General features: G+C 33.2%; 4 protein-coding genes across 4 annotated transcripts in view; 1 reads left to right on the top strand and 3 right to left on the bottom strand.

The window, feature by feature from the left end:
* Window positions 1-2,753: 2,753 nt before the first annotated feature.
* On the bottom strand, window positions 2,754-4,802 carry LOC108580136 (uncharacterized protein C1orf198 homolog). Its single transcript, XM_017943802.1, has 3 exons — window positions 4,739-4,802; window positions 4,220-4,543; window positions 2,754-3,344 (listed from the first exon to the last, which is right to left on the bottom strand). The coding sequence occupies exons 2-3, from the start codon at window positions 4,508-4,510 to the stop codon at window positions 2,754-2,756; spliced, it is 882 nt and encodes a 293-aa protein (XP_017799291.1). The 5' UTR covers window positions 4,511-4,543; window positions 4,739-4,802.
* Window positions 4,803-7,507: 2,705 nt separating this feature from the next.
* On the bottom strand, window positions 7,508-15,379 carry LOC108579965. Its single transcript, XM_017943607.1, has 9 exons — window positions 15,349-15,379; window positions 12,572-12,675; window positions 10,811-11,259; window positions 10,461-10,744; window positions 9,204-10,388; window positions 8,773-9,065; window positions 8,092-8,503; window positions 7,925-8,026; window positions 7,508-7,847 (listed from the first exon to the last, which is right to left on the bottom strand). The coding sequence occupies exons 2-9, from the start codon at window positions 12,666-12,668 to the stop codon at window positions 7,508-7,510; spliced, it is 3,162 nt and encodes a 1,053-aa protein (XP_017799096.1). The 5' UTR covers window positions 12,669-12,675; window positions 15,349-15,379.
* A 2,257-nt stretch (window positions 15,380-17,636) lies between these two features.
* On the top strand, window positions 17,637-20,166 carry LOC108579854 (dysbindin protein homolog). Its single transcript, XM_017943474.1, has 6 exons — window positions 17,637-17,760; window positions 17,863-18,152; window positions 18,228-18,383; window positions 18,455-18,595; window positions 18,655-18,733; window positions 20,160-20,166. The coding sequence occupies exons 1-6, from the start codon at window positions 17,705-17,707 to the stop codon at window positions 20,164-20,166; spliced, it is 729 nt and encodes a 242-aa protein (XP_017798963.1). The 5' UTR covers window positions 17,637-17,704.
* Window positions 20,167-21,279: 1,113 nt separating this feature from the next.
* LOC108579932 (polyhomeotic-proximal chromatin protein-like) overlaps window positions 21,280-25,559 on the bottom strand; it is a 6,510-nt gene continuing 2,230 nt past the window's right edge. The window contains exons 2-14 of the mRNA XM_017943566.1: window positions 24,854-25,486; window positions 24,540-24,794; window positions 24,182-24,466; window positions 23,893-24,085; window positions 23,575-23,819; window positions 23,284-23,497; window positions 23,029-23,207; window positions 22,659-22,950; window positions 22,309-22,566; window positions 22,107-22,226; window positions 21,873-22,017; window positions 21,579-21,756; window positions 21,280-21,507 (exon numbers count right to left, since the gene is read on the bottom strand). Of these exons, the coding sequence (XP_017799055.1) occupies window positions 21,280-21,507; window positions 21,579-21,756; window positions 21,873-22,017; window positions 22,107-22,226; window positions 22,309-22,566; window positions 22,659-22,950; window positions 23,029-23,207; window positions 23,284-23,497; window positions 23,575-23,819; window positions 23,893-24,085; window positions 24,182-24,466; window positions 24,540-24,794; window positions 24,854-25,324 (3,063 nt within the window). The 5' untranslated portion in view covers window positions 25,325-25,486. The remainder of the gene's footprint in view (window positions 21,508-21,578; window positions 21,757-21,872; window positions 22,018-22,106; window positions 22,227-22,308; window positions 22,567-22,658; window positions 22,951-23,028; window positions 23,208-23,283; window positions 23,498-23,574; window positions 23,820-23,892; window positions 24,086-24,181; window positions 24,467-24,539; window positions 24,795-24,853; window positions 25,487-25,559) is intronic.

Raw genomic sequence — 25,559 nt, 5'->3', positions numbered from 1 at the left:
TACATTCTGGAAGGTAAAAACAGGGGTACCAAATCGGAATCGGAAGTTCTACAATGGTTGGACAGCAGTTGTTCGTCGAAAACGAAGGAATTCGCTGCAGCTAACAGCCTAGTATCGGAATTAAGGAGTTTCGAAGGGAAGAACGACAGGAAAGCTTCGAGTTCCAGAAGAGAAAGAAACACCTCGAAGAAACAGGAGGTGCAGGGATCTACCTCGAAAACGAGCAACGAGAGGGATAAAAACGATAGTAGAAACAGAAGGAGGCTTTACAGGGACGTTCTAACTAACGCCTCGGCGAACCAGGCGGCCATTTTGGAGAACGTGTTCGAGAAAAGGTACGACAAACAGTAAAACAAATTTTGTCGTACAAACTTCAATCTAACTAATTTAACAATGATTTAATACGCACGCTTAACGTTAGATACGACGAGTTAGAGCAACAAGCGATGGAGCAGTACAGAACCTCGGAGGAATCTCTGGCTCTCAAATATCAAGTATTATATTCTATATTTTGAACATTCTCTTCTATTCCTACATCTTTTTACCTCGAATCACTCTGATCGTCCCTCGTGAAGCTTCGCGAACTTCCACAACACTTAAACACGATAAATTCACTGAAATTACTCGACAGGACAGAGTACGACCTTCCCTCTACGACTCTACTACCGCGACTGAATTCGGGAACGAAATTTAACCGACACGTTCCTACTTGTTTACGAAATACGAAGGACAATTTGGTTGCAGGAGCTCGAGCGTCAGGCGATGGAACAGTATAAATGTTGTGGTGGAAACGTGCAAGAGGATGTGACTGTCGCGCGAACGTCCGCCGATGATAAACAAAACAGCGAGGATTCCGGGAAACTTTCCAAGGATACGAACTGCTTCGACGGGCAAAATTGCTCGGGTTTTGGAAAATGTAGCCCTGTGACTACCGAGGAGGAAAAAGAGGACAAAGGTTTCGATAATTTCTCCTTCGAATAAGTTAATTGAAAAGAGAAAATTAAATTAAACTTGAGAAACTTAGAAAATTAAGATAATTAAAAGAGAACAGAAAAATTGACGAATTTGATTGATTGAAGATATTTGCGATTAGATTGTTTCACGGAAAACAGAGGTAATTTCGTACAGGAAAGTAAAAACGAATCGAGTATCTCTGGACGATGTTTAACAGATAAAAGAAGTCGATCGAGCGTTCTTTCGAAAAGTTTGACCACACTGTCGCGGAAAATATCTTACGGATCGAAAAACACAGCTAAGGGTGCATCAGGTGATAAAATGGACAAAAATGGTAAATATCCCAACTCTGTACAACTGTTTCTTTTAATCACAGAGAGAGAATCGTTTTCAGTTTCAGTACGAGCATCGTCGAAAAGGCGTCTGATACTGGTGTCACCCTTCGAGAAAGAATCAGAAGCCAAATTAACGAGGTCGACCGATCTCGAGGAGTTCTATTGTATCACTCAAGCGAACAAAAATATCTTTGGTTATTACAACAACTCGAAAGTCGGGCAAATTGGCGGTGGAGATGAGAATATAACTATAATCCAGTCTCCCCGGACAGAGGGTACAAATAATTCCAATATTTTCATTGAAAAGTACTGCTCAAGTGAACTTCAAATCGTCCTTCTTTCTACTAGTCTGGCTGTCAGGATTCTGGACCACTTAACGGTTTGGACTTTCAGGAAGATCAACGAGGAAGGAATGAACCTTGAAAAAAAGAGGCAACAATAAATATACACGAATTCATGTATTTAAATATCATAGTAAATGCTTCTAAAATACTGTATAATAATACATGTGTATTTTCAATAAAAATGACTTGACATTGTTTTTCCATTACTGATCACACAAACACAACCTATCTCACACAAGACTCACACATGCGTTTCATTTTGTTCGTTAATTTCTTTTTCTTTTTGTTCGAAGAAGAGGAGAGAGCAAGTGAATGGCAATTATTCTAAATTATCGTTATTATTCTACGAAGACTATGTAACTCTTAAATCATTGAATCTGAATAACAGTCTATATAAAACGTATATTATCGTTCGCTTAATAATGATGTTGAAACGTGATAAAATATGAACAGAGTAAGAGAAGTCGAGTGAAATAGCCTCTTCAGTCTTCGGTTGAATACTCTTTTTCTACGTTATCTGAGACGATGTTTCTTTTCTTTTTTATCCTCTGTAGATAATGACAGTCGATGATTATCTTAGGAAGATACACGGTAATATTAGGTGGTAAAAATTTCTCTAAAATAAAAAGCTACGAGTATAAAACCATTATTAAAATATTAAACTTTTATAAAAAACAACTATTTCCCTTTCTCAATGTCCTCTCGTTAGAGCTTCCTCCGTGTATAATTGTATATATACGTAAAAAAACACTCGTATACAATCGTCCACGTGTAAGAAACCTCTGCGTTACAGCGATAAACAATCTATATTATAATATAATTCTATTATATTCGATATGCATACATTTTTGCACCTGGTCAAGCTTTCTTCGTACTCAAATATACTTTTCGTAGCAAGATCATTTCGTAAATTTGAGATCATACACCATCTTTATAGAAATATTAAGGGATACACCTAATAGAGACGAATAGTAATCTAATCTAATACCAACACGGCATTACCAGTTTTAGGAACTAAAATTGTACGAACACGATTCAACGCAAAATCTTCTATCAATAACTATAGTACCAATTTTTAACGTAAACGTAATTCTATCGATATATATCTCTCTTAACAGATCTACCAATTATCGAGGAATTCGAAACCAGTTTTTGGTATGGTCCTTTCCTCATCTTCCTGATTCAATTGAGACGACTGGAAGCTACTGTAAGAGCTAGGTGTTTCCAATAACGCTGTAGATTCGTTGATATCGCTCGATTTTGTACGAGACATTACCACCATCGTATTCGACTGGCTTTTATCCGTGTCTGAATCTCTTTCTCTCATTAAACTTTCCATATCGTCGGCTAAATTATTCTGTAATTTCAACAAAGACGTTTTGTTCATCAGTTTAGCGAATATACTCTCAGAATGATCCCCGTCGACGCTCCCCTTCAACAAGTTACTACACTGTTCATCCTCGAAGATACTATTCGAGAAACAATCGGATTGAAAACGATTCACCGTATGGGATGAAGTGTACGTATCGTTAAGGGAATTCGTATTGTTCCTCTGTGCTTTTGCCGGGCTTGAGAAGTGTGGCGTTTCTCCAAACTGAGCTCTGATTAATTTAGACTTTGCATCCTCCGTGGAATCTATTATACTAAGATTCATCTGTGACTGAGTCATAAATGAGAAAGGAGCCGAATGCTCGTCTCGCCATCGCAACGTCTACAATGTTACAATAAGAAAGTTGCTTTCAAGTGTTACATACTTATGACCAGTGATGGGACCAATCTGCTGATTAACATGTACATGTACAATTTCATTAATCAAAATGATATCGAAATAAACTAGTTGTATAATAATATGTAAGTTATCGTAACGACGTGGTGTAGACTCGTCAGGTTTTTTGAGTATTCGTGAGCTTGTCGTTTCGAACGTTTCGCGACTTTCCCTAATTTTAAATAATAATAATCATAATAATTTTGATTACTCGCGTTTGATTTTCCTTTGATACCCTATCAAGGGTGAATTTGGAATTTAAAGTTTTGGAATACATCATTGAGAATGAAAATGAATATAATTTGAGATTAAGAGTGAATATAATTTGAGATACCAGATTTTCATAAAATGTTCCATTAATCTTCCTTTTCTTTCCTTTTATTCCAAATGAGAAGAGTAATTTTAATTGTTGGAAGATTCCTCTGTGGAAATGGATATCAATCTAAGGACATTGATCTAATAAATATCAGCTATTTAAATATATATGTATATGTATTATATTATTATATGTAAGATATTTATGGAATATCTTTGAAGCTACGTTCTTATTAACTACATCTTGTTCCATTTCTAATCAATTATGAATTGAAATAAAACTTAATGCTATTTATTTGAAAATATCTGAAATCATTAATGTATCTACCTTATATTTTCCATAAAATTGAACTCGTACCTGAGTATCAATTAGAAATGTAAATGTATCAGTGATATCAAAATAGTCCCATCACTACTGTTATGATATTTATACATCAGTTAAGACAAAGAACAAATGGTTTATGAGCAAAAGCTGATAATTACTGCAAACTTAACATTATACTTACAGAACCAGTTTCATCAATGACATATTTCATTCCAGTTTGAATGCGTAGTTTTGGGTACCATTCTGGTAACTCTTTAGTAGTAAACTCTGGCTTCTTTAAAGTGTACTTTAATGCAACTTCTGGTTGAATGATGGTTTCATTAATTGCCTGATTTCGTTCTGCTATGCTTAAAGTATTCCATAAACCCTCATAGGCTTCCTTGGTTGCAGTGATATCTTCTCCTATCCTTTGTGCCAAGGGATTTATACTGTAGAAATACTGTTCAGCTCTGGAGTTCAATGTAGCACTCATACCGAAACTTTCAAACTAACACGAATAAAATATCTGCAATGAAAACAAATAAATCTGTGATGAAAAATTATTCAACGATGACAGCCAGTGTTATGAATAAATGAGATGAATTATAAAATTTCCGATTGGGAAGACCCGAAGTACAGGTTACAATTCCATCGAGAAACGATTGCTTATTAATAGATATGAAAATGATGGAGTATTTAAAATACAAAAAGTTCAAATTACGATGGGCATAAACTGTATGAAATAGAATTTTAAGAACATCAACAAAATTATTTTTCAACCGCTGTTTGGACATCGAGTGACAGAACGCCCGCAATTATGTTGGCGCGTATGTGAATTCATACTAACGTACACTCTTAAAGTAAAATCTGAGAGGATAACTTTCCTCGCTTTTCAAGTCTAAACTTAACACATTTAGGGCAAAAAACATCTCATCGATTACTCGTATCATGAAGAAATTGAATTCCAGTTTATGCACATATCGCACATACGTAGATTCTAATATTAATTATAGTTGTACATAACGTTCGAGTAGAATGTAAAACGTAATTTGAAAAAATATATTATTCACGTGGAATACAATGTACATTGTGAATTGTAAATGTTAACGAATGTGTACAAGTATAAGATGAACTATTGTAAAGTGAAAAAAAGTTATAATTACGTTTAAAAACGGCGATTAAGAAATTCTGGACAAACGCATAAAATCCCGCAATAAATTACAACCGGAACTGAAATACTAAAGTCATAATTCAATAGGAAGGAAATTTAAATTTAATATCAAGTTAGTATTATACTCTGTTAATTAACACAAGTTCTGGTAACAATAAGCGGTACACAGTAATAAGTTTAATTTTCTTATTTTATTTAGAATTTATTAAATTCTTTTATACAATGCAATTTATAAAATAGTAAACAGTCGTATATGTTAATTACTTATTCAAACAATATTCATTCACTAGGAACACGATACTTCAAACGGTAACGATAAATCTGTACGAATTAAATACAGATTTTGTATAAACTCAGAAAATTTATAAAACATTTAAAATTATTAAACATAAAAATTTCAATGAATACAGTAGTACAATTAGTAACCGTCGCGTCATTCGTGTTTTACGAAAGCGTTAAACGCGAGGATAAATTTGATATCCTCCAAGTTTACAATATGTAAATGAAAGTGTTTAAAATACCAGCTAAAAATAAATTGGAGAGGAACATGTATTAAATCATTCATATTGGCATATCTTTCAAAGATTTATTTTCGTTCTTCTCGTTCAAAATTATACTACGACAATTCTATGTTCTTTATCATAAATTTTCTTTAAAACTAATTCCTCAAAAAAACTAACAGTTAAAGCAAATTCGAAACTTAACGAAATTTTTATTTAAATTTACGATCTTTATTGCAAACTAAGAACAATATAATGCCCCATTGTTAGTTATGTCAACTAACTAGATTTCATTGAAATTATCATATACTTCACTTTTCTTTTATTATCATACAAATATATACAATATCGTTATTTTAAATCAGTTCTTGCGCGTTTTAGTAACCGTTTTCATTTTTTATAACTTCAACGGAACAGATTGCTTACTTTAAAATATACATAATACACAGAAACGATAATTATATATATATACAGTAATGTTTTAACAGGAATGATAATAAATAAAGATCGCGTGTGATTTCATAAGAATAAACGTTGGCTGCTTTAAGTATCACTTACATAATTATTAGTATCTTCAAGGAGGTTTAAGTACAAACGAGCGTATGATTTTAATTGTAATCTTTTTTTACAAAATATATTTACAACCGGTATAGTATATCTCGATAATCTGTTCGAATACGAAACAAAACCGTTCGACAAAAAAATAATGAACTCTTATCAGCTTTATCGTTATTCAACTCCTGTACCTTTTATAATTTATAATCTTCTCATTCAAAAAACGGACGTGATTTTAACAACACTATTTGATATAATTACTTACTGTCTGGAGAATTGTTTCAAGTACCCAGGAAACATCATATTTCTTTAAAAGAGCGAATCTAGTAGTTAGGTACATTAGTAATTTTCGTAATGTATATATAAGTGTTCCCGATATCAGATTCAAAAAGAGTGTATGTCGCATCACAAGCGATACAAGTTCACACAACGATAGTTTCTAATAGTCATTCAAAAGAATGATATTTTTATTCAGTAAAACCAATGTGATCTTTTATAAACCTGAAAGCTTAACGAGTTTCTTTTCTCTCTCTCTCTCTCTCTCTCTCTCTCTCTAATTCCGTGCACAAGGATTCTAATAATTCTGGATATTTGTATAACTTCGTAGATGAAATGTTATACACATAACTTCCGGTATGTTAATGAATGTGTGGCACTACATTTTGGAACCATGATTTAACCCCGTGTGGCATGAATTCTCAAAAAGTTTCTTTCCGAGACATACATTTCGATGAGTTTTTATTCGTGTGTTTATTTAAAAAAAATATACTAGTAGTGGCGATGATTTTACGCGCAAATCGAATTATGTTAAAAACCTCTCTCGTAATGATACATGACATATACATATACACTATCCTCTCATAATGATTTTGTGTATGTCAAATCTTGTTCTCTATTATTCTAAAAGTAACACGAACACCTTTTTAACCCTCGTCACAAATACTGTATTGCTTTAGGATTACATAAGCTAATGATAATTACGTAAACTGAAGGGAAAAAGTATGTTGAAATGTTAAAAAAAAAAAAAATTTTGAAATATGAAATAATAGAAAAAAATGTTGAATTAATTTTTCATGAAAAATCATTGAATATGTCGAATTTGTATTGCCTTCTTTATGTAGAATGAACAGGAAAGGTAAAGGTAGCCCATTGTAAAAGTCAGCCAATGGGATGATACTCATAATAAACTAATCTTACCGATGAAAATTATAAAGATAGTGAAAACATTACACAGAACAGAGGACAAATGTAAAATTGTCCACAGTTACCTGTTTGACAAATGCTTAAGAGGGCCCAGACTTAGAATAGATGTAGCACCAAGCGCACCTAAATTACAGGTGTTAGGATTTCGTGCACCGTCTATCGTGATTATCGGTAATCCAAAATATCCGCCCGTTTGAGCGCTAAGCTGGGATAGCGGGATGTAGCTCTGTATACCAAGATTTGATAAACGATTCAACACGTGGGGAGATTTTAAATCTACAACCGGTAGTGCTAATTCTGCACCACCATTTTGTGCTACTGTATCAACTTCTTTATGATACGCTTGTTTGTGCGTTATTAGCGCTTGAGCTGTTGGATATTGGGCAGAGCAAAGATTACACCTGGTACCAAACATTATTATTCGCATATTAGTACTTTAATCGTAACGTATTGAAACAATTCTCTAAGATAAACTTACTTGTGAAGTAATTTACTTGGTGCACGATGAGTGGCCATATGTTGATTTAACATATCTTGGTTTTGGAAATTTTTGTCACACACTTGACAAATATGTAACGCTCTGCAATAATAAATAATATCTCGTTATTGATATATATAAAACGGTCTCTCTATAATTTATCTTACCGTGGAGGTCTTCCACGTCTAACTACTGGCATTTGCGGTGGACCGTCTTGCGTTAAATCTACAGTAGGAGGCCTTGGTGGTCTTTCCACTTCGTTCACCGTTGTTTTGTTCTGTTTATTCTGAGGAATAGCAAATTGACCTTGTTCTTGTGGTTTTTTTTGTGAACTAGCTGGTATGATAGAAATAGCAGAATTCAGAGTGAGCGCTGTAACATTTAAAGTCTGCTGTGAAGGTGTAGTCCTCTGTTGCAGAGAAGGTGGTATCTGCTGTTTGTTTTGTTCACTTGATTTATTTTTATTTGCTGCTGGAGTAACAGTAATACCTCTGGCTGCGAGAACATTAGCCACAGCCTTTGCATCGGACTTCTTGCCGCCAGCACCTGATGTATTCTGCACTTGAGCTGGAGCGGAACCTTTAGATTAGTAAAATATGTTTCTTTTTACTCCCGCAGTGCACCTCTTCCGCGAACAGTTATTTATATTTTTCCATACTCTCTTCAAAATATAATTAAACGAACGTTCAAATAAATTTACGAAAACAAACATAAAAGGACTTATAAAAAGAAATAAGCAAAACTCAAATGTCAAAACTAATTCTTAGAAGAGGTATTTAAAATCAAAGGAATAATACGAAATATAATATACACTAAGAAGGAAACATACAGTGGAGTATTAGCAGTACCTGGTTGTCTAACACTAAGAGTTATAGAATCCGTGAGATGTATAGTAGAATCGTTTCTGTTCGTCTGTTGAACAATAGCACCCTGAACATTTTGTATAACGGGCAGACCGTCGTTTCTTTTTTGTTGCGCGATAACATGACAGTCTGCGTCTTCGTTTCTATCTGGCAATAAAACATCCATTCGCCGTTGTTTCATCGCAGAATTATTCTGTTGTTGTACTTGTGTTATTTGTTGAATAGGACGTTTCATACGTTGCCGCGGAGTAGGTCCAATTTGAGGGACCCGCGGTGCCCTGTAATATGTACATGCAAATTAAACTTCTTAATAGCATATTTGAAATATAATAATTATTTTTTTTGTAACTTTTACATTCGACTGTTATTACAAGTAAGTTGCACATTTTTATGATTACTTCATCAATAGTACTTGCCGACTACTTTGTGCAACAGTAGGATACCTTCCACGCGAAATTTGTTGAGATAATTGAGGATGCATTTGTGGCGGTGCACTCATTTGCGGATATGGACTCGGCCCATATTGCGGATATAGGTGTGCTATATGAGGAGGATAATGCATGCCCTGTGGACCAGGAACTCTATACAGCGGTGGTCTTCCCGGTGGCTGTACAAAGTAATTCGGGCCAGGGATCATTGTATTAGCACCTGGTGGAAGACTTGGAGGCATTTGCGTTTGTGGAAGTGGCATACGTTGTACTTGTTGAGCTAATTGTTGAACAGGTGCGGGTAATTGTTCGAAATTGACGGGTGGCATTATTTGTTGTCCACCGCTAGCTACTGCGTTATACGTAGGAGAGTTTGTTTGATGTGGAGAAGTTAAAGGAGAATTTCGATTTATTTGTTGCGAATTTGGTGTGTTTGGAGATTCCATTGATACTGCATGAGGTGAATGTGTATTTAATTGCGGAGATGCTTGACTTAAATGGGGTGAATTCTGGTTCAAATGTGGCGAATTCGTATTTAAATGGGGAGACAACTGGCTCACGTTTGGAGAAAGAGGCGTTCCATGCATCTGAGCTTTATGCACAGAAACTTCCATTAGTGAATTAAAAATAAGATTAATACATTCGGGAATATTGCACTGGTAATGTCCGACTTTACTCCGATGCTCATCCAAATGAGCAATATCTTTAAATTTTTCATTACAAACGCGACAAGTACTAACTGTCTCAGCTAACTTTTCGAGCGAAACGTATTCGGTTTCCGATGGTAAGTTATTCGACAACGTTTCATTTTGATTATGTCTTTGATGTTCAATCAAATTTTGTAAAAGAGACCCAGTATTTTCAATATTATTATCACCCCCATGATCAGGTTGTTCTTCATTTTCTTTAGATACTTCATTATTTTTGGTTGATAAATTAGTGGATAATTGATTCCAATTGAAACCAGTTGTGCTTTCTGTTGGTTCTTCAGGCTTATTTTCATCTTCACACACTGTAGTACAATCTACAGCATGATTTGAAAACGTAGAAGACTTTGAAATAATACTAATAGCTGGGTTTTCTTCTAAATCATGTATCATATTGGATTCATGTCTTCTATCATCATCCTCTTCAATGCTTGAATTATCAATTAATTGACTCATAGATCTAGATCTAAAATGTTCAATAGTGAGTGTAGTAAAAAAAATGTTTACTTAAGAAATTTTTTTTAACACACAATCTTACCCAGATTGTTCACCAAGTTTTTTCAAGTTTTCAATTGTTTCTCTACATGTTGCTTCCAATGCATCTGACTCTTCATGATCTTCTGTTTCTGAGAGTCTTTTATCTGAATTATCATATTGATCTGTACTCTGTAGGTCATCAACATTTTGATCTTCCTTTTCAGATGGATTTGCCATATCACTCCCTACACCTGAATCACCCTCATTCACATCTATGGATGGCCTATCATTTTCTTCCAATGGATTAGGTTCATCAGTATCAAATTTAATGCTTCCATATTCATCCTGTTAATAATACTTTCTATAGAAATACGTCAATTAATATTCCTCATGTTTACTGTTACAACATACCTGTTGCTCTACCATCACGTTTTCAAATGGTTCATTGATCGATCTTTCGGTATCTTTGTCATGTCTTTGATCATTCTCCTTTGCCCCAGCCACGTCTTCTTGATTGTGATTCTCTGTACCCAGACTTATGTTATTCTTTACAACAGTAAAATCCTCAGACTCAGATGACTTTTTTAACTTGAGCTTCAAAGGATCGGTAAAATTCTGTTTCTTTAATGTTAATTTCAGAGAACCTTTCTTCTCTGGATCTAGCCAATATGTATTGCTGCTCTTTTTCTTGAAACTTTTCAGATTTGTAACTCTTCTTAAAACTATACGTGGTCTTCCTAAATGTGTATAGATGTGAGTACGTAGCTGTTTTTTTGTTACAAATTGTTGTCTACAAATTTCACAACTGAACAACGGAAATCGTAAAGAAAACAATGAATTTTGATCGTCTATGTGTTTGCCTGAAATAAAAAAAAATCCCAACAATTACATCTACACAATTACAAAGGTGTTAACATTGATGAAAAACTTATTTTACACATGAAAACAAATAACGAACAAAGACAGGACATCTAACCACCTTTTCGACTAAAAATATCACAGAAAATGTATACTAGATAATTTGCCGCGCTTTCGCGACTTCTGTCAAATCGATTAAACAGATATCATTGCCCGTTAAACGTATGTAAATGCTACACAACGATTATATCCATACACGTTTCTCATTTGAAAGGTACACTCAGTATATCAACGCGCGTTCCCCGTGTTACAACGGATGTAAACAATCGATGCCGATGTATATGCAGCAACAGCAAGTGTTCACGCAAAATGGTTGTAGCAGCAGACAACCGAGGGCAAGCAAGATAATCACCCTTGCTTTTGCCGAGAATTGAAAACGGGTCTCTCCAATCGATACTGCCTAAAGAATGAATATCATTGGCTAACTTCGTATTAGCGCAACATTCCCGCCGTAGTACAGCTTGTATAAAAAAAATGTATTTCGTACGATTGCATTGAGGACGTGCATAAAGTGTTTTTTACCGGTCTTCAGCGATTACATTAATTTATGGAAATCTTATTTAATAAAGAAATTAATGGAATATTAATAATCGATTAAACAAGAGGAAAACAAAGAGGTAACGAAAACACTTGCTACAATAGAATAAAGTATTTTATCATTTTAATTGTGCATAAGGAAAAAATGTAAATTTATCTTTAGTCAAAATTGTAAATAAAATCATAAATTATATTATGCTGTTTTAGCATCGACGTACTAATAACAAAATATTCCGTAATTTTTCACACTATCACATAACAGAAGAATCCTAACCTTTTCTCAGCAGTTTTAAATGAGTATTTTCCTCAGTATGAAATTCTTCATGAAATACATAAAATTTATGAAGTAAAAGTTCATAGACAATGTCATTAAACAGAAATTGAAACATTGTTTACACATATTTTTGTAACAATAATAAAATTCAGGTGGAAACATCTAAGGGATGGGTTTGTGAAGTTAACAAATTATAAATTAGTAATACAATATCAATAGTATGAACTTTTTATAGTAATGTTTTAAGTGACATATACTGCTAACTCCGAAACAAACATTGATCCAGACAAACACTCTAAGGATAGATAAAATGTTAAATTTCAAAAAAGTAATTCACAAAAATTAGACTAAACTTTAATACTGTTTGTTATGAATGTTACATTCTTTAATTTTCACATGTAATTTGTTTTATCTACACTCAAAATTTTAGAAAGAAAACATACCAAATTTTTGTATATCGTCCAGTGCATCGTCTTTACAAATATTGTTTTGGTCAGAAAATCTAAATTCCTCAAAGTCTTGATCCAATGAATTGTTCATTTCCAATCTGTAAATACAATTATTGACTTTTTTCATTATTATATAATATAATAATTGCATGAAATTTATTTTCAAAATATGGGTAATGTTAATTAATTGATGTTATACATTATACTTACAGGCATTGTTATTAACAATGCAAATTATCACAGTCATCAACAAAAAATTATCTCGACTTAAACAATTGTTCATTGCCAGTTAAAGCGGTGATAAAGTTTATTGATTAACAAGATGCACATGCTTTAATTCATCGTAATAAACAGTTCACATATTTCGCACGATTATAATACTTTTCAATCACTAGGAAAATTAACCGGTCTCCCGCAAAATAATTCGTTGCGAGGGGTACTGTTCCGTTTAAACTTATCGAAAAACGTTGATTAATATTTACGATGAATAGCGAAATGTTGCATCGGATCAATTAAGCAAACACAAGACAAACTGTCAACATACATTTAATTGTATTCTGTTAACTGCATAAGAAAAAGTTACGTTGAATTTGCTTTTGATCCGACGTCGATATATTTATCGTTCAATTAAAAGAAAAAAAAAAAACAAAGTCACCATTCATTCGATGCATATAACATTAAGCTCAGAGAATAACATGTAGTTCTACTGATGTTTAGACGATGCAATTTTTCCCGGGTTGTGTTACATATAGTTAAGTGTGGCTGTCAATAATATGACATGATCACTGGTACGCTGTTTATGGCACATTTGTAGTAGCGATATTCAACGAAGGTAAAATCGGCGCGTCAACTGCGATGCCTACTGTACCCAATCTGAACTTATTATTAGTACGTGTTATATCGAGCCGCCAATATGGCGGCGACGCGATGAAACCCGCGCGTCCCACAGGATAATCAACTCAATGTGAATTCGTGCCGAACTGTTGAGGCGCGTTCAGCGACGGGTTCAGAGTGTTCAGATGCGTTGTTTTGTAAGAACGTGCTCGCGCGCGCGCGCGCGCGCGCGTGGTAGCGTGCGCCGATCGCTGCAAACGCCGAGCTTCCCTCTCCTCTCTTCTCTTCACCGTCGTTTCGTGTAGTTTCGTATCTGACTTCTCCGTTGCATACCATCACCACCTTCATCCACTTCCTCCCACCTCTCCCTCTTTTCTTTCCCTCTTGTTCTCTTTCTCGATCTATTTACCTCCTCTGCGACATCTTTTTTATCAAAGATCAGAGGGTTCACTCTTGCTGCTTTTTGTTTTCTAGTTATTCAGGGTTATGTACAGTAAGTGTATATATTGCGACATCGTATATTGCCCTTCAAGCAAAAACCAACAAAATGAATGGGACCAACCGGAATGTACGTTGGTGCTGCGAGGAGAGGGGGGAAGTAGAGAAGGAGCCCGAATTGAAATTAAGTCAACCTAACAGCACTCAAGTATGAGTAGGGAGCCAATCCGCTCATAGCGAGTACTGCCGACGCAGGCGCAATTCGAACGTCACCGTAAAACTCTCTCTCTCTCTCTCTCTCTCTCTTTCTCTTGCTTTGTTGTTCTCTCTCTCTCTCTGCTTTTCCATCCATTCTCTGCGAAGCGAATCTTTTATTTCGTTTTTTGTTATTACTCTCTTTCTAACGTCTACTCTCTCCTTTTTCCCTCTGTTCTCTGCCATCCCTCCAGTGTTCCACGTTGTCCCTCAGCCCGCGCAGTCCTCCAACAAATCGTCAACGCTAACTATCCAATTGCCACCTGTCTCCGATCTTGCGAAAATCGTGGTACTATATAATCTTTTCCTATATTAAAGTTATACAATTTATGTACATTACTGTAAATTATCTTAATGCTCTAGCGCAAATTGTGGTTGTAGATTGTTAGAAAAAATACATTGCGTTATCACGCAAAATATTTTTAGAAACTTTTTTTCGAAGAGTATTATACACGTTTTACTTGTATTGTACATAAATTATGACAAATGTAAGCCTCAAAGTTGAACTCGACTCAAGCGGAAAATTAAGGACTGACGTGGTGTGATGGTAGGAAAATTGTCCACGTATAGTTTTTCCATGGAGAAGCGTACACCAAACGCATACCTGAAATAACCGGTTTTGCCCGGAAAATATACATATGTGAACAAGGCGTGGCAGGAATGGTTGGCGGTCGACAGGAACGTATATAGTAGGGGAACTTAACGGAATATGTCGAAAACGGCCGAATCTGGCATCTATTGATCGTAACAGGTTCCGTACTGTATTCTATAGAGATACTCAAACAACCCGAGTTTGAAATTCTATATTTAGTTCAAACGAAATTCTGCATTTGCTCGTTGCGCACGATAAAGCAAAAGTCACTAATGAATTTCTCAAGTTTTCTATGGTTCTTATAATTGCGTTTTGCTTTTTATAGGCATTTTTCTTGTATAGTTGTGACTATATTGAGTAATGTGACAGCAAAATAGTACAATTTTATTCAGAAATCGTTGTTTGCGTAATTACGTATTATCGTTAATATGTTTTGCGTTTATTTGAAAAGTATTACCAAAATGAAAAGGAACATTCAGCCTAGCGTCATATCGGAAATTCAACTATTTTTGCCACTTTGTTTGCGGTGAATAAAAACTCAAGTAAGCAGGTGAATAGTTAAATATAAGTTGATATTCTCATTCCACGGAATACTTGACTATTGATTTCATCCCTACCATGAACTCCTTGTACTTTGGTTGGCAACACTTACTTTAGTATGCGCCGTAGTCATGCTAGTATGCGCAGAAAGGTAATCGCCGTTATGGAGAAGACGAGTTCACCACGATATAGTAGCGATCTAACTTGATGTAAGAAGAAAGGGGATACTTGGATACGTACGTTGACCCAACATCCCTGACTACTCCTCCCTCTCCATCACCTCCTCCCACAAATCTGGTTTCACTGCGAGTTGCGCACAACTTTCTAAGCTCGAGCCTCCTCCGACAAGGTTTGTTCAAGTTATGCTCATTGTGTGCGTAGTAGGGATAGAAAAAGATAAAGATTTTGATGAAGGGTCGAGTTAACAGGACTTCACGAGTTTGTTCAAGGTTATTAACGGGGAAATTGCGTCATTTCTAACTGATGAAGCTTTTCAGTACTGTATTGCTGAATTAGCATTTAAATACTTCAAAGTATGACTAATTATATACTGTTTTGTATATATAAATGGAAATTTTCGGGAACAACAATATTGATCTGTCAAAAATGCAATTTTTATTATAAGCATTTAAAAATGTGTTGCAAGATTAAATATAAAAAATCAAAGTATCTATAAATAAATATATAAGATAGAAAAGTTTGTATCGTAAGAATTTACTATTGTTGTTCCCTACATTATTGACGATACCCTACAAAGCATTTTAGAATTGAACATGGAGGTTGTGGAAAACTTGGCAACATAGGGGATACCTTCATCCACTTCTGCGGTTCCGCCATATACCTCCACAAGACTGTTTTATTGGTACACGTTACTAACACAGAACTATTCTCTTTTATTTTTAACCAGTGCAATTTACATTACACAATAATGTATCATCAACTGTACTGAATAAACTTCAAGAACGTGATATTTATGTATACATAAATCCCATCTTTCGAAACTGATTTGTTTAAATGTAATTTGTTTGTACACGTAGCAATTTAATACACTGTAAACCTAATATATTAACGTTTCCAAATAATATTTTGATTAACACATTCTCACTTACTATAATTGTAAATCATGAAAATTATGTTGTCTAAATGCAATATTTATCGTATTTAAATTATTAAGTGACTTCAATAGCTTTATTTCGGTAGTAATTGTAGTCAGTCTTATTCTGTCTTTCTTTTACTTAATTAACATTCATTACGATGAATTAAAAGTAATTTAATATATCATTTTATTAGCTCTATTTACTACTTTTCTTACAAAAGTAATTTGCAATTTGACCTCGTTTGTTGACCTCACTGGTTGCTAGGCACCAGTTATATTGTCAAAGGGAGGGAGTTAAGCTTTAGCGACGTTGCCAAATTGTTTCATGTCGAAAATATAAAATTAAAATCTGTTGTATTAAATGTATTAATTGTAAAAAGTACTGATTCGATATAAATGTAATAAAACCTTTGTGTCCAAATTTATCTTATTGTATAATTATACTTTAATTTCCGCATACTATTAAATCTATACTTAAATTATTAACATTTCCACCGTTTAATACGTAATCCAAAATTTTTAAATATAAATTACATTTTTTAACGAATACAAACGGTACTAATAAATGATCGATGAAAGTATATGCAATTGTTACTATTTAATATATACTTTTCAAAAATTCATTACGATTATTTATTGTATATTTTCCAAAAATTGTTAGACAAATAGTAATTATTACTTTTAATCAAACGTGCATATATATTGCGGATTGCACATCAGTGTTGCCAACTTAAAGAAAGATTGCGCAGTGTTATCGTACTTTTTCATTAAACGTAAAACGGTGCATTTTAATTAGAAAGTACAAGATAATTACACATTTACAGTAATTAAAAAACATCAATGAAGTGTTGAATAATAAATTTTGTATTCTATTCTATTTCACTTAATCAAATTTACTTTTATTGCGTTTAAAGTTATCTGTAGAATTTCAATTTCAAAAACTATGTATTTTAATTAACAGTTGCATTTAAACCTTAGTAATTCTACATCCAATACTGTGTTAGTAAAGGTAAATGCATTATTATCTGTAATTTCAGAAAAGAGGTTATTTCATCACTGTGTTAAAACTTACAATTTTTTTTCTCTAAATATCATGAAATGCAAATAATATCTTGCATTAATACTTGTAATTTAAAAATCTTTAATTAAGTGTTTATTTAAGTATAAGATATAAAGATATTGCTATAAACAAAGTTTTCATCACCGGTGAATGTGACAAGAAGCACTATGATATGCTTATCAATAGATAAAGATGTAGAAAGTATATTGAATTAAATGTTTTCAATATTTTGTGCAATAACGTTAACTAATTCGAAGTACCTTAATTAATATAACGTTATAACCATAGACATATAAATAATAACTTGTAATCATGTTTGGAACTTTGCGTAATAAATTTCAAATGGTACAAGAAGGCATATCAGCTAGGTAAAGGTTTTAATTTCAAGCATAGAAAATGTAGTTAAAGACAATTTATTATGTATCTGACATAAAGATATATATATTTTGCATTCATTTTAATACTTTTAGTATCAGAGGATTAACTGTTGCTGAAAATCCAAAGCCAAAGAAATCTAGCAATACCAGAAATGTTAATTACAATGCAGGAGCTGATATTTTACACAGATTTCAATTACAATGGAACGAGCTACATGAGCTTGCAGAAGAAAATACAGAAAAAGCTCAAGAGGCTGATAAACTCATAGGCACTATTTATGAAAAGCTTGAACAAGAATGGAAAAATGTCACATGTTTAAATACTACTTTAGCTTACATTCCAAAGATCAACAATGCAATACAAGATCTTATGGACCAAATAGGTACTTTTCTTTTAAGTATATTTTGAATTCAAGTTTGGAATAAATAACAAAAATTAATTTTCATGGAAATTAAAGGAACATTGCAGGAAATGTTTGAGGAAGTAGAAAGTGCTATATATCGCTTAGAAGATTTAAATGAAATGTTAGAATTACAAAGTAGACAGTTGGATCACAGATTTCAATTAGCCCTATACAAAGAGAAAAAACTTGCAGAATTGAATATTATTAAAGGTATATTGTATTGTCTCTAATGTGCTAATTACAATAATACAAAAATATTCAAAGTATATATCAATTTGTAGCAAAGTTGGCCAATGAACACATTGATAGGGTATCAAAATATGAACTTAAACAACAAAAAATTATGAAAGAAAGACAGGAAACATTTGAGGAAGTTTTTAAAGAAGAAATCAAAGAATATAAAGAAACAGGATCCATATCAAGTATGTTTTAATAAACTTGAACAATTTTTGTAATGTAGTAAAAACGATTCTAATTTTAGAATTAGCAGTGTCACAGGAAGGGCCTTCATTGGATGAGATAGTTTTGGATGTAGACTCAACAATATTTGACAAATTTTTGTATAATTGTGTAAAAATAATATGTACAAATTTTGCAGCAAATATATAATATTTTGCAAAAAATGTAATTTTCATATTCCTGGTTTTAAATGAAACAAAATATAATAAACTACCATTAAAGATGATATACTAAAATAATGTTCATATGCGTCATTGATTTGATAAAATGCACGTTTAGTATATATGTTATATATGACGTATTAATTCTCACATTTTCTTTCATAATTATATTACACTCTGCTCGATTTAGTTGAATTAGAGCAAATTTAATGTAATATATCATTTAATTTACAAGAAAATAATACTATTTTTTATATTTAGTTTTCTATAATACGTAATAGATTTGAACATATATTATTAGTCAATATTCATTTGTGTAGAGGGCAATGCAGTTCGTTTCTAACCTCAAACGTGAACCGGTTGATAATTAAACAAGAAGAATTAAATACTTCAATAGCAGTATAATACAGTATTCTCATATGAGTTAGCAGGTACTTATCATACAGCGCATAGTTAATAATGTAAAGATTGTAAACTCAATCAAATTTTATGTAGTTTATTATAGGTATTCATTTTTCAGATTTGTGAATATATTGAAGATTTTCGATTCACAACAAAATAAGTCAAGCAACTCAGCAAAAATATTGATAAAAAATGTTGCACAAATATAAAAGAAAGAATTATTACTTAGATAAGCTACATAGAGGATTTGTAACTTTATGTATGGGTACTACAGTAATTGGCATTGGAATAATATTTGTGAAGGGATATTATTACTATCGATATATTCGGCCGGCAATGAAAGAGGTAGCAATGAAATCCAATGAAGAGTTATTAAAGGAAGGAAGATACGTAGCAGCTACTAATTAAAGTAATGAAGTCAATTAAAATGTATATACAAAATGTAATAGGATAACAAACAAAAATAAAAAAAAATTAAAATTATTACCATTTGTTTCTTTACCATTGTTAAATTTAACAAATTATATTTTATTAATATTTGGTGGGATATGGAGGATATTCTTGCTATTCTTCATGGGTTTGTTTTGTTTGAGAAATCACATTTGTGTTAATTTTTTACTCAAATTAATACAAAAAGATATATTGTGAGACTAATTGTAAACCGTGAGTGATTTTTAAAGGACAAATGTGGTCTGTATTGTATGTTTATAATTATCACATCCTTATTTGAGTATTTGTTATGAATGATTTTTAATGACTGTATTATTATAAATGGAAACTATGTAGAAGTTGTAGCATAAAAATACTACATATTTTATGAATGTAAATATTTTCTTGAAATGTTAATTTTGAAACATACTCTTTATAACAGTGGCCAATCTATACATTAATAAATGTAAAATTAAACAACCTATTAAATAAACATAAAGATTAAATATTATATTTACATTGTTGGCAATTGCAGAGATTAAGTAATAATATAACACATTCGTACTTATTTCATTTCATTGAACATGTTTCACATTTATAATATATTATACTAAATTGAAAATAATGTCTTTTCCATCACTCAACATCACACATTTTATACAAGTAATTGAAATATATTTCTCTTGTAAGTACTTGTATGCAATTACTAAATTAAAAATAGGCCATTCTAAATGGAAGGATAGCTACTGTTAACAACTAAAATTTTATGTTATAAAATTTGTATATTAAATAAACATTTTATGTTTAATATTTACATGTATGCAAGTTGAGTGCACATGATACATTTACAAAGTACATGGTCAAGGGTGTTGATCGCATTGCTTCAGACATCTTATATCTCAATTTTAAATTGTCATGCACATAAATTGCTATTCGTCATGAAGCCTAACCTTTTAAAAATGCCGAATATTTTTCGAGATTATTGTAAGTCTTACCGAAGGCAATAGTTTTTGTACAGCTTCCAAAAGTAATTTTCGAGTACAAAATACATCGTATATACGCCGAATAATTTATATACAACGTTTTATCTTTTCTTGTGTAATGGACATAATTTGTACTCAGTTTCTTGATCATATTAGTTAAAGAACAATATTTTAGAAAATTTTTTAAAAGCAAATATACATACATTTTAAAACTAGAACAGTCACAAAAATTTAATTCTATTTACATTTGTAAAAATCAATCAGTGTAAGACTTACCATGCGAAGTAGATTCGTATGTGTATATATACTGCCAATATGATACATTACTTAGAAAGTTAAATAAAAGCTATGCTTTTATTTGAAATATCAATGCTGCTTTGTATACTAACAAAATAATACAAAACTTAAAATAGTCTTACATAGATCGATCTTTAAATATAAGAGTACAATTTGTAGTATTAAAACGATATTTTGTTCCGTTTAAAAGAGAAAGATTTTCATCGAATTAAATGAAAAAAAAAAGAAACAAAAATATTTATTTTTTATAAAAAACATTTTATGTTTTCTTTTTTTAATCTTAACGCTATGATCTGATCAAATACTTGCACAAACCCTGTAGCCCATAGGCTGCAACTTGAAATTCTGAAGGTAAAAACCTTAAACGATAGACATTTACGAACTATTAGATGTGGGGTTAGAATTTGACAATGATTCTACACGCATCGAATCGATTCGGGCTACGATTTTCAGTGCAGGACCCAATTTAATACTCATAGCCGACATAAGGTGGTCCTCTTTGAGTAACATAAGTGCTTGTCCATCTATTTCTTGAATAGCAAAGTCTTCCGCATAATCAGCACATCCCGGTAAACCGCGTATAAAATCACACACTTCACTAACCTATAAAAAATATAAATCGCTTATTTTTGTTCTTTATCTGCAGTTAGAAAATTTATAAGTTATATTCTTACAGTCCATTTCACAGGATTAATTTTCGGCAGTGTTTCATCAATAGAAGATGTAGTGGTTGTAGTAGATAGTGACTTTTCTTCTCCATTCTTCTTCATATCTCCTTCATTTTTTGATTCAGTCTCTATGTCAGTCCACTGTTTTTCAGTACCGTCACGATCTCTGACTTCTCGTTTTTTGCTAATTGATTCATAACTTATGGTAATATATAATGTTCAGAATGTTAATAATTTATAACAGTATATTTTTTGCGGAAGTTCAAAGAATAACTAATAAAATAATTTGTTCCTACTAACCTCTTTGCACAACCAGAAGAGCAAAATCGCTTTTCCTTTTTAAATTTAGTATTTTGCTCATCTACTAAACTTCCACAACCTTCGCATTTTCCAATTTGATTATTTGTATCTTCATCACTGGGATAATTAGGTGCATGTTTCTTCCCTAGAAAATAGAACATATTTGATAAACTGTACGTTCTTAGTTTACGAAAACAAGTATCAAAAAGTAAATTAATTTTTTTTAAATCTTACGCGGAGGTTCCTCATGATTCTCTTTCTCAGATGATGAATTATTACGATTTAAAATATTACTTGTTTCCTGATTAACTGTATTGTTTAATGACGTTCGATTAACAGCAAATGGTTCAGATGCTGCAACAATTGTATATCAAGATATTAATATGTATTTATGTTTATTAATCATTAGAATAATATATAAACGATTAAGTTGTACCTTCTTGTATGACAAAACCTTCAATTACATGTGTAAGAACTTGTGGTTTGACCATTGCTTTCGGAGGCACATGTTTGTTATTTGCGGTAATCGGTACAGGAACGGGAATCGCTGCAGATTCTTCGTTAATAACACCATTCGTAATAGAATTTATCGTATTTGCCAATCCTGCCAAGGGATTGTTACATGCTTTTTCCTCACTCTTTACTGGTGAATTTTCGTCTTCTTTTATAGGTACTTTATTAGATTGGTCCCCATCTACGAGATTAAAACCGTATGTGATATGTGTAAAAAACACATGTCGTCATACACTTCTTGAATATTTCAATGATATATATTATAATACGAACCTGTCGTTTCTGATTGAGGTAATGTAATTTCTTCTATCGTAAGTGGCATTATTTCTTCCTTTTTCAATATTGCTTTTGAAGTCTCGTCATTTGTTACGGGAGTACTTGTAGCAGATGGTAATACTAAAGAACATTCAGCCTGATGATTACGATCGGGTGATGTGATCATTATTGTAGAATTATTGTTATCATGTGATTGCTGATCCGTTGAATGATTTACCATAGACATTGTTTGAACCTGTGATGTCGATCCACTAACTATTTGGCTACCAATTATTGTCGAATTGATTGCCTAAAAGAATTTCATTATGTAACACAGATATTACACAATTAAATTTCAAAACATTGAGAAAAGTATAATGTTTGTTACCTGCAATGGTAATTGTTGTACAGCAGACATCTGAGACTGTTGTACTTGATTCATTTGAGATGTAGCGACTCCAACGCCAACCCCAACTCCAACTCCGCCCACTGAAACCACAGGCATAATCGGTCGCTCTCCACCAAGAACTACACCTTGTTGTTGTTGCTGTTGCAGAGCCATATTTGCTATAAAAGAAGTAACAATCAGATATACAAAAACCTATATTCAGTTTATGACATAACATGTGGAATGACATCTCACTCATTATTGGTTTAGGCTGTATTTGTTGTTGCGGTACTTGCTGCTGTTGATACTGCTGCTGCATCTGTTGCTGCTGCTGCGTGTGCTGTTTCTGTTGAATAAAAACCTGTTGATGTTGTTGTTGCATCGTTTGTTGTGACTGTTGCTGCGGTTGTTGCGGCGATTGCAGTGGTTTACCACGGCCTTTACCACTACTACCGCTTCCTTTTCCACTCTAAGTTATAAAACATTAAAAAAAATCTTCGATATGTTTTCACGTGATTAAAAAATCGTTTTTCCAACAATTTTGACGCTAATGATCTGTATATGTACCGTGGTTTGTACTCCGTGAACGGTTTGCGTAGAAACTGAACTGGCTCGTATATTGGCAGCTTGTACTGCTTGTAGAGAGGACGGTAAGATACTCAAAGGCCGCTGTCCACCTGTGCTCTGCTTACCCTGTTGCTGTTGTTGTTGTTGTATATCCATTACCTTTGGTTTTCCACTAGCTGCAGCAATTTGTTGTACTCCCTGAATTTGTTGTTGCGTAGCTAGTGCTATGAAAATATAATGACAAATTGATTTAATTGAAAATATAAAATTTGATTTAATGTAATGCATTAGACTGACCATTGTGAGCTTGAATTGGTTGTGGACTTTGTATGAACATATCAGGTTGTGTAGGACCTCTGATAAATATTTGGTTAGTGAGAAGTGTTGGTGGCTGTATTCCAGCCCAAGCAACTTGTGGTGTAAACTGCCAAGGAGCAAACTGCATACCACCGCGTCCGCCGGATGGGGTAGCAGCTGTGCACGTAGTATACTACACATTTTAAAAATAATACGTATAAAATACGAACTAAGCGTAGAAGAAATAGTAAATATTTGTCATAAAAAAAATAAAAATACGTCCTAGTACCTTTTGTACTTGATCTTGTTTGTTTGCAGATTGTTGTTGTTGCTGTTGCTGTAGGGATGGAGGTGGTTGTGGAGAACCCAGTACACCAAGTTGACCAAATACTAGGGTTTGTCCTGCACCAGGTGTAGCAGAAGTAGGTACTGGTAAATAACCTGTAGGAAATCCTGGAACTTTATTTCCTCCAGCTCCTGGATGGCCACCACCTTGACCCTGTGTTGATGCAGTCGTCAGCATGTGAGGTGTCAATTGAGCAGCAGATTGAAATGGCTTTCCAGCAGTTATGACCTGTGAAGCACCCTATTTAGGAGCGGATATGTATATTTTAATAGTATTAAACAGCATGAATATATTTAAATACCTGTATTGAAGAAGGATTGATTCCAGCTGGATGTAAAGCTAAGTTCCCTGGCATCAATAACGGAGTTCCTTGAGTATTATAAAGTTGCTGTAAATGATATGCTTGGTTCTGCATAGGTTGCTGAATAACTTGTACTGCTTGTGGATGTGCAGCCATAGTAGTTATAGTTGTTGCTCCTTGTTGTCCAGATAAAGTCATAGATACACCTCCGCCAACTCCTTGTTGCTGATGTTGCATTGATACTGCTACAGCACCCTGAAAAATTTTGTTTACAATTTGCTCCTACAATAAAATGCCCTTCAGTAACTTTTTACCTGTTGTTGAGGCATAATTGCTGCTACCTGTGGTTGCACTTGCACTTGTGTTGGAACAACGTTATGGGGTCCACTGTTAGATTGCTGTTGCTGAGATTGCTGCTGCTGCTGCTGCTGTTGCTGAACTTGTTGCTGCACTTGTTGCTGAACTTGCATTTGTTGCTGTGATGGCACTTGTTGCTGTATTTGTTGTTGTGGTTGAACTTGTTGAGATTGTACTTGTTGCTGTGCTTGCTGTTGTACTTGCTGTTGCTGAGAAGGTTGTTGTTGAACATGCTGTTGCTGCTGCTGTACATTTTGCTGTTGTTGAATATCATGGGTTGCAATCATCATTTGTTGCGGTTGAGGTTGTTGCTGCTGCTGCTGGGGCTGCTGTTGTTGTTGTGATTGTTGCTGTTGCTGCTGTTGTGATTGTTGTTGTGTTTGCTGTGGTTGATTTTGTGAGATTCCAATTGGTTTAACATCTGTCATGTTTTCCCACACCTTTTTATTATTTGAAGTTAAACTTCCTTTACACAAAGAAGTATTCTTCCCACTATTATATTCTTAGCAGTTCAATATCTTTTTTCCTTGCCATTTTATATAGATATTTCTTATTAAAATATCACTTTTAGTCCGTTTAAATAACTGCACCTAAAAGAACATTTTTTAGAAGAAACATTTAAAACAACATGAATTTAAGATAATATCATTTAAAACAGTAGCT

Source organism: Habropoda laboriosa, unplaced genomic scaffold (genome assembly GCF_001263275.1).
Source record: "Habropoda laboriosa isolate 0110345459 unplaced genomic scaffold, ASM126327v1 scaffold2, whole genome shotgun sequence".
NCBI classification, from domain to species: Eukaryota; Metazoa; Arthropoda; class Insecta; order Hymenoptera; family Apidae; genus Habropoda; species Habropoda laboriosa.
The sequence above is the reverse complement of the archived record's forward strand: the minus strand, read 5'-3'. Positions and strand labels throughout refer to the sequence as shown.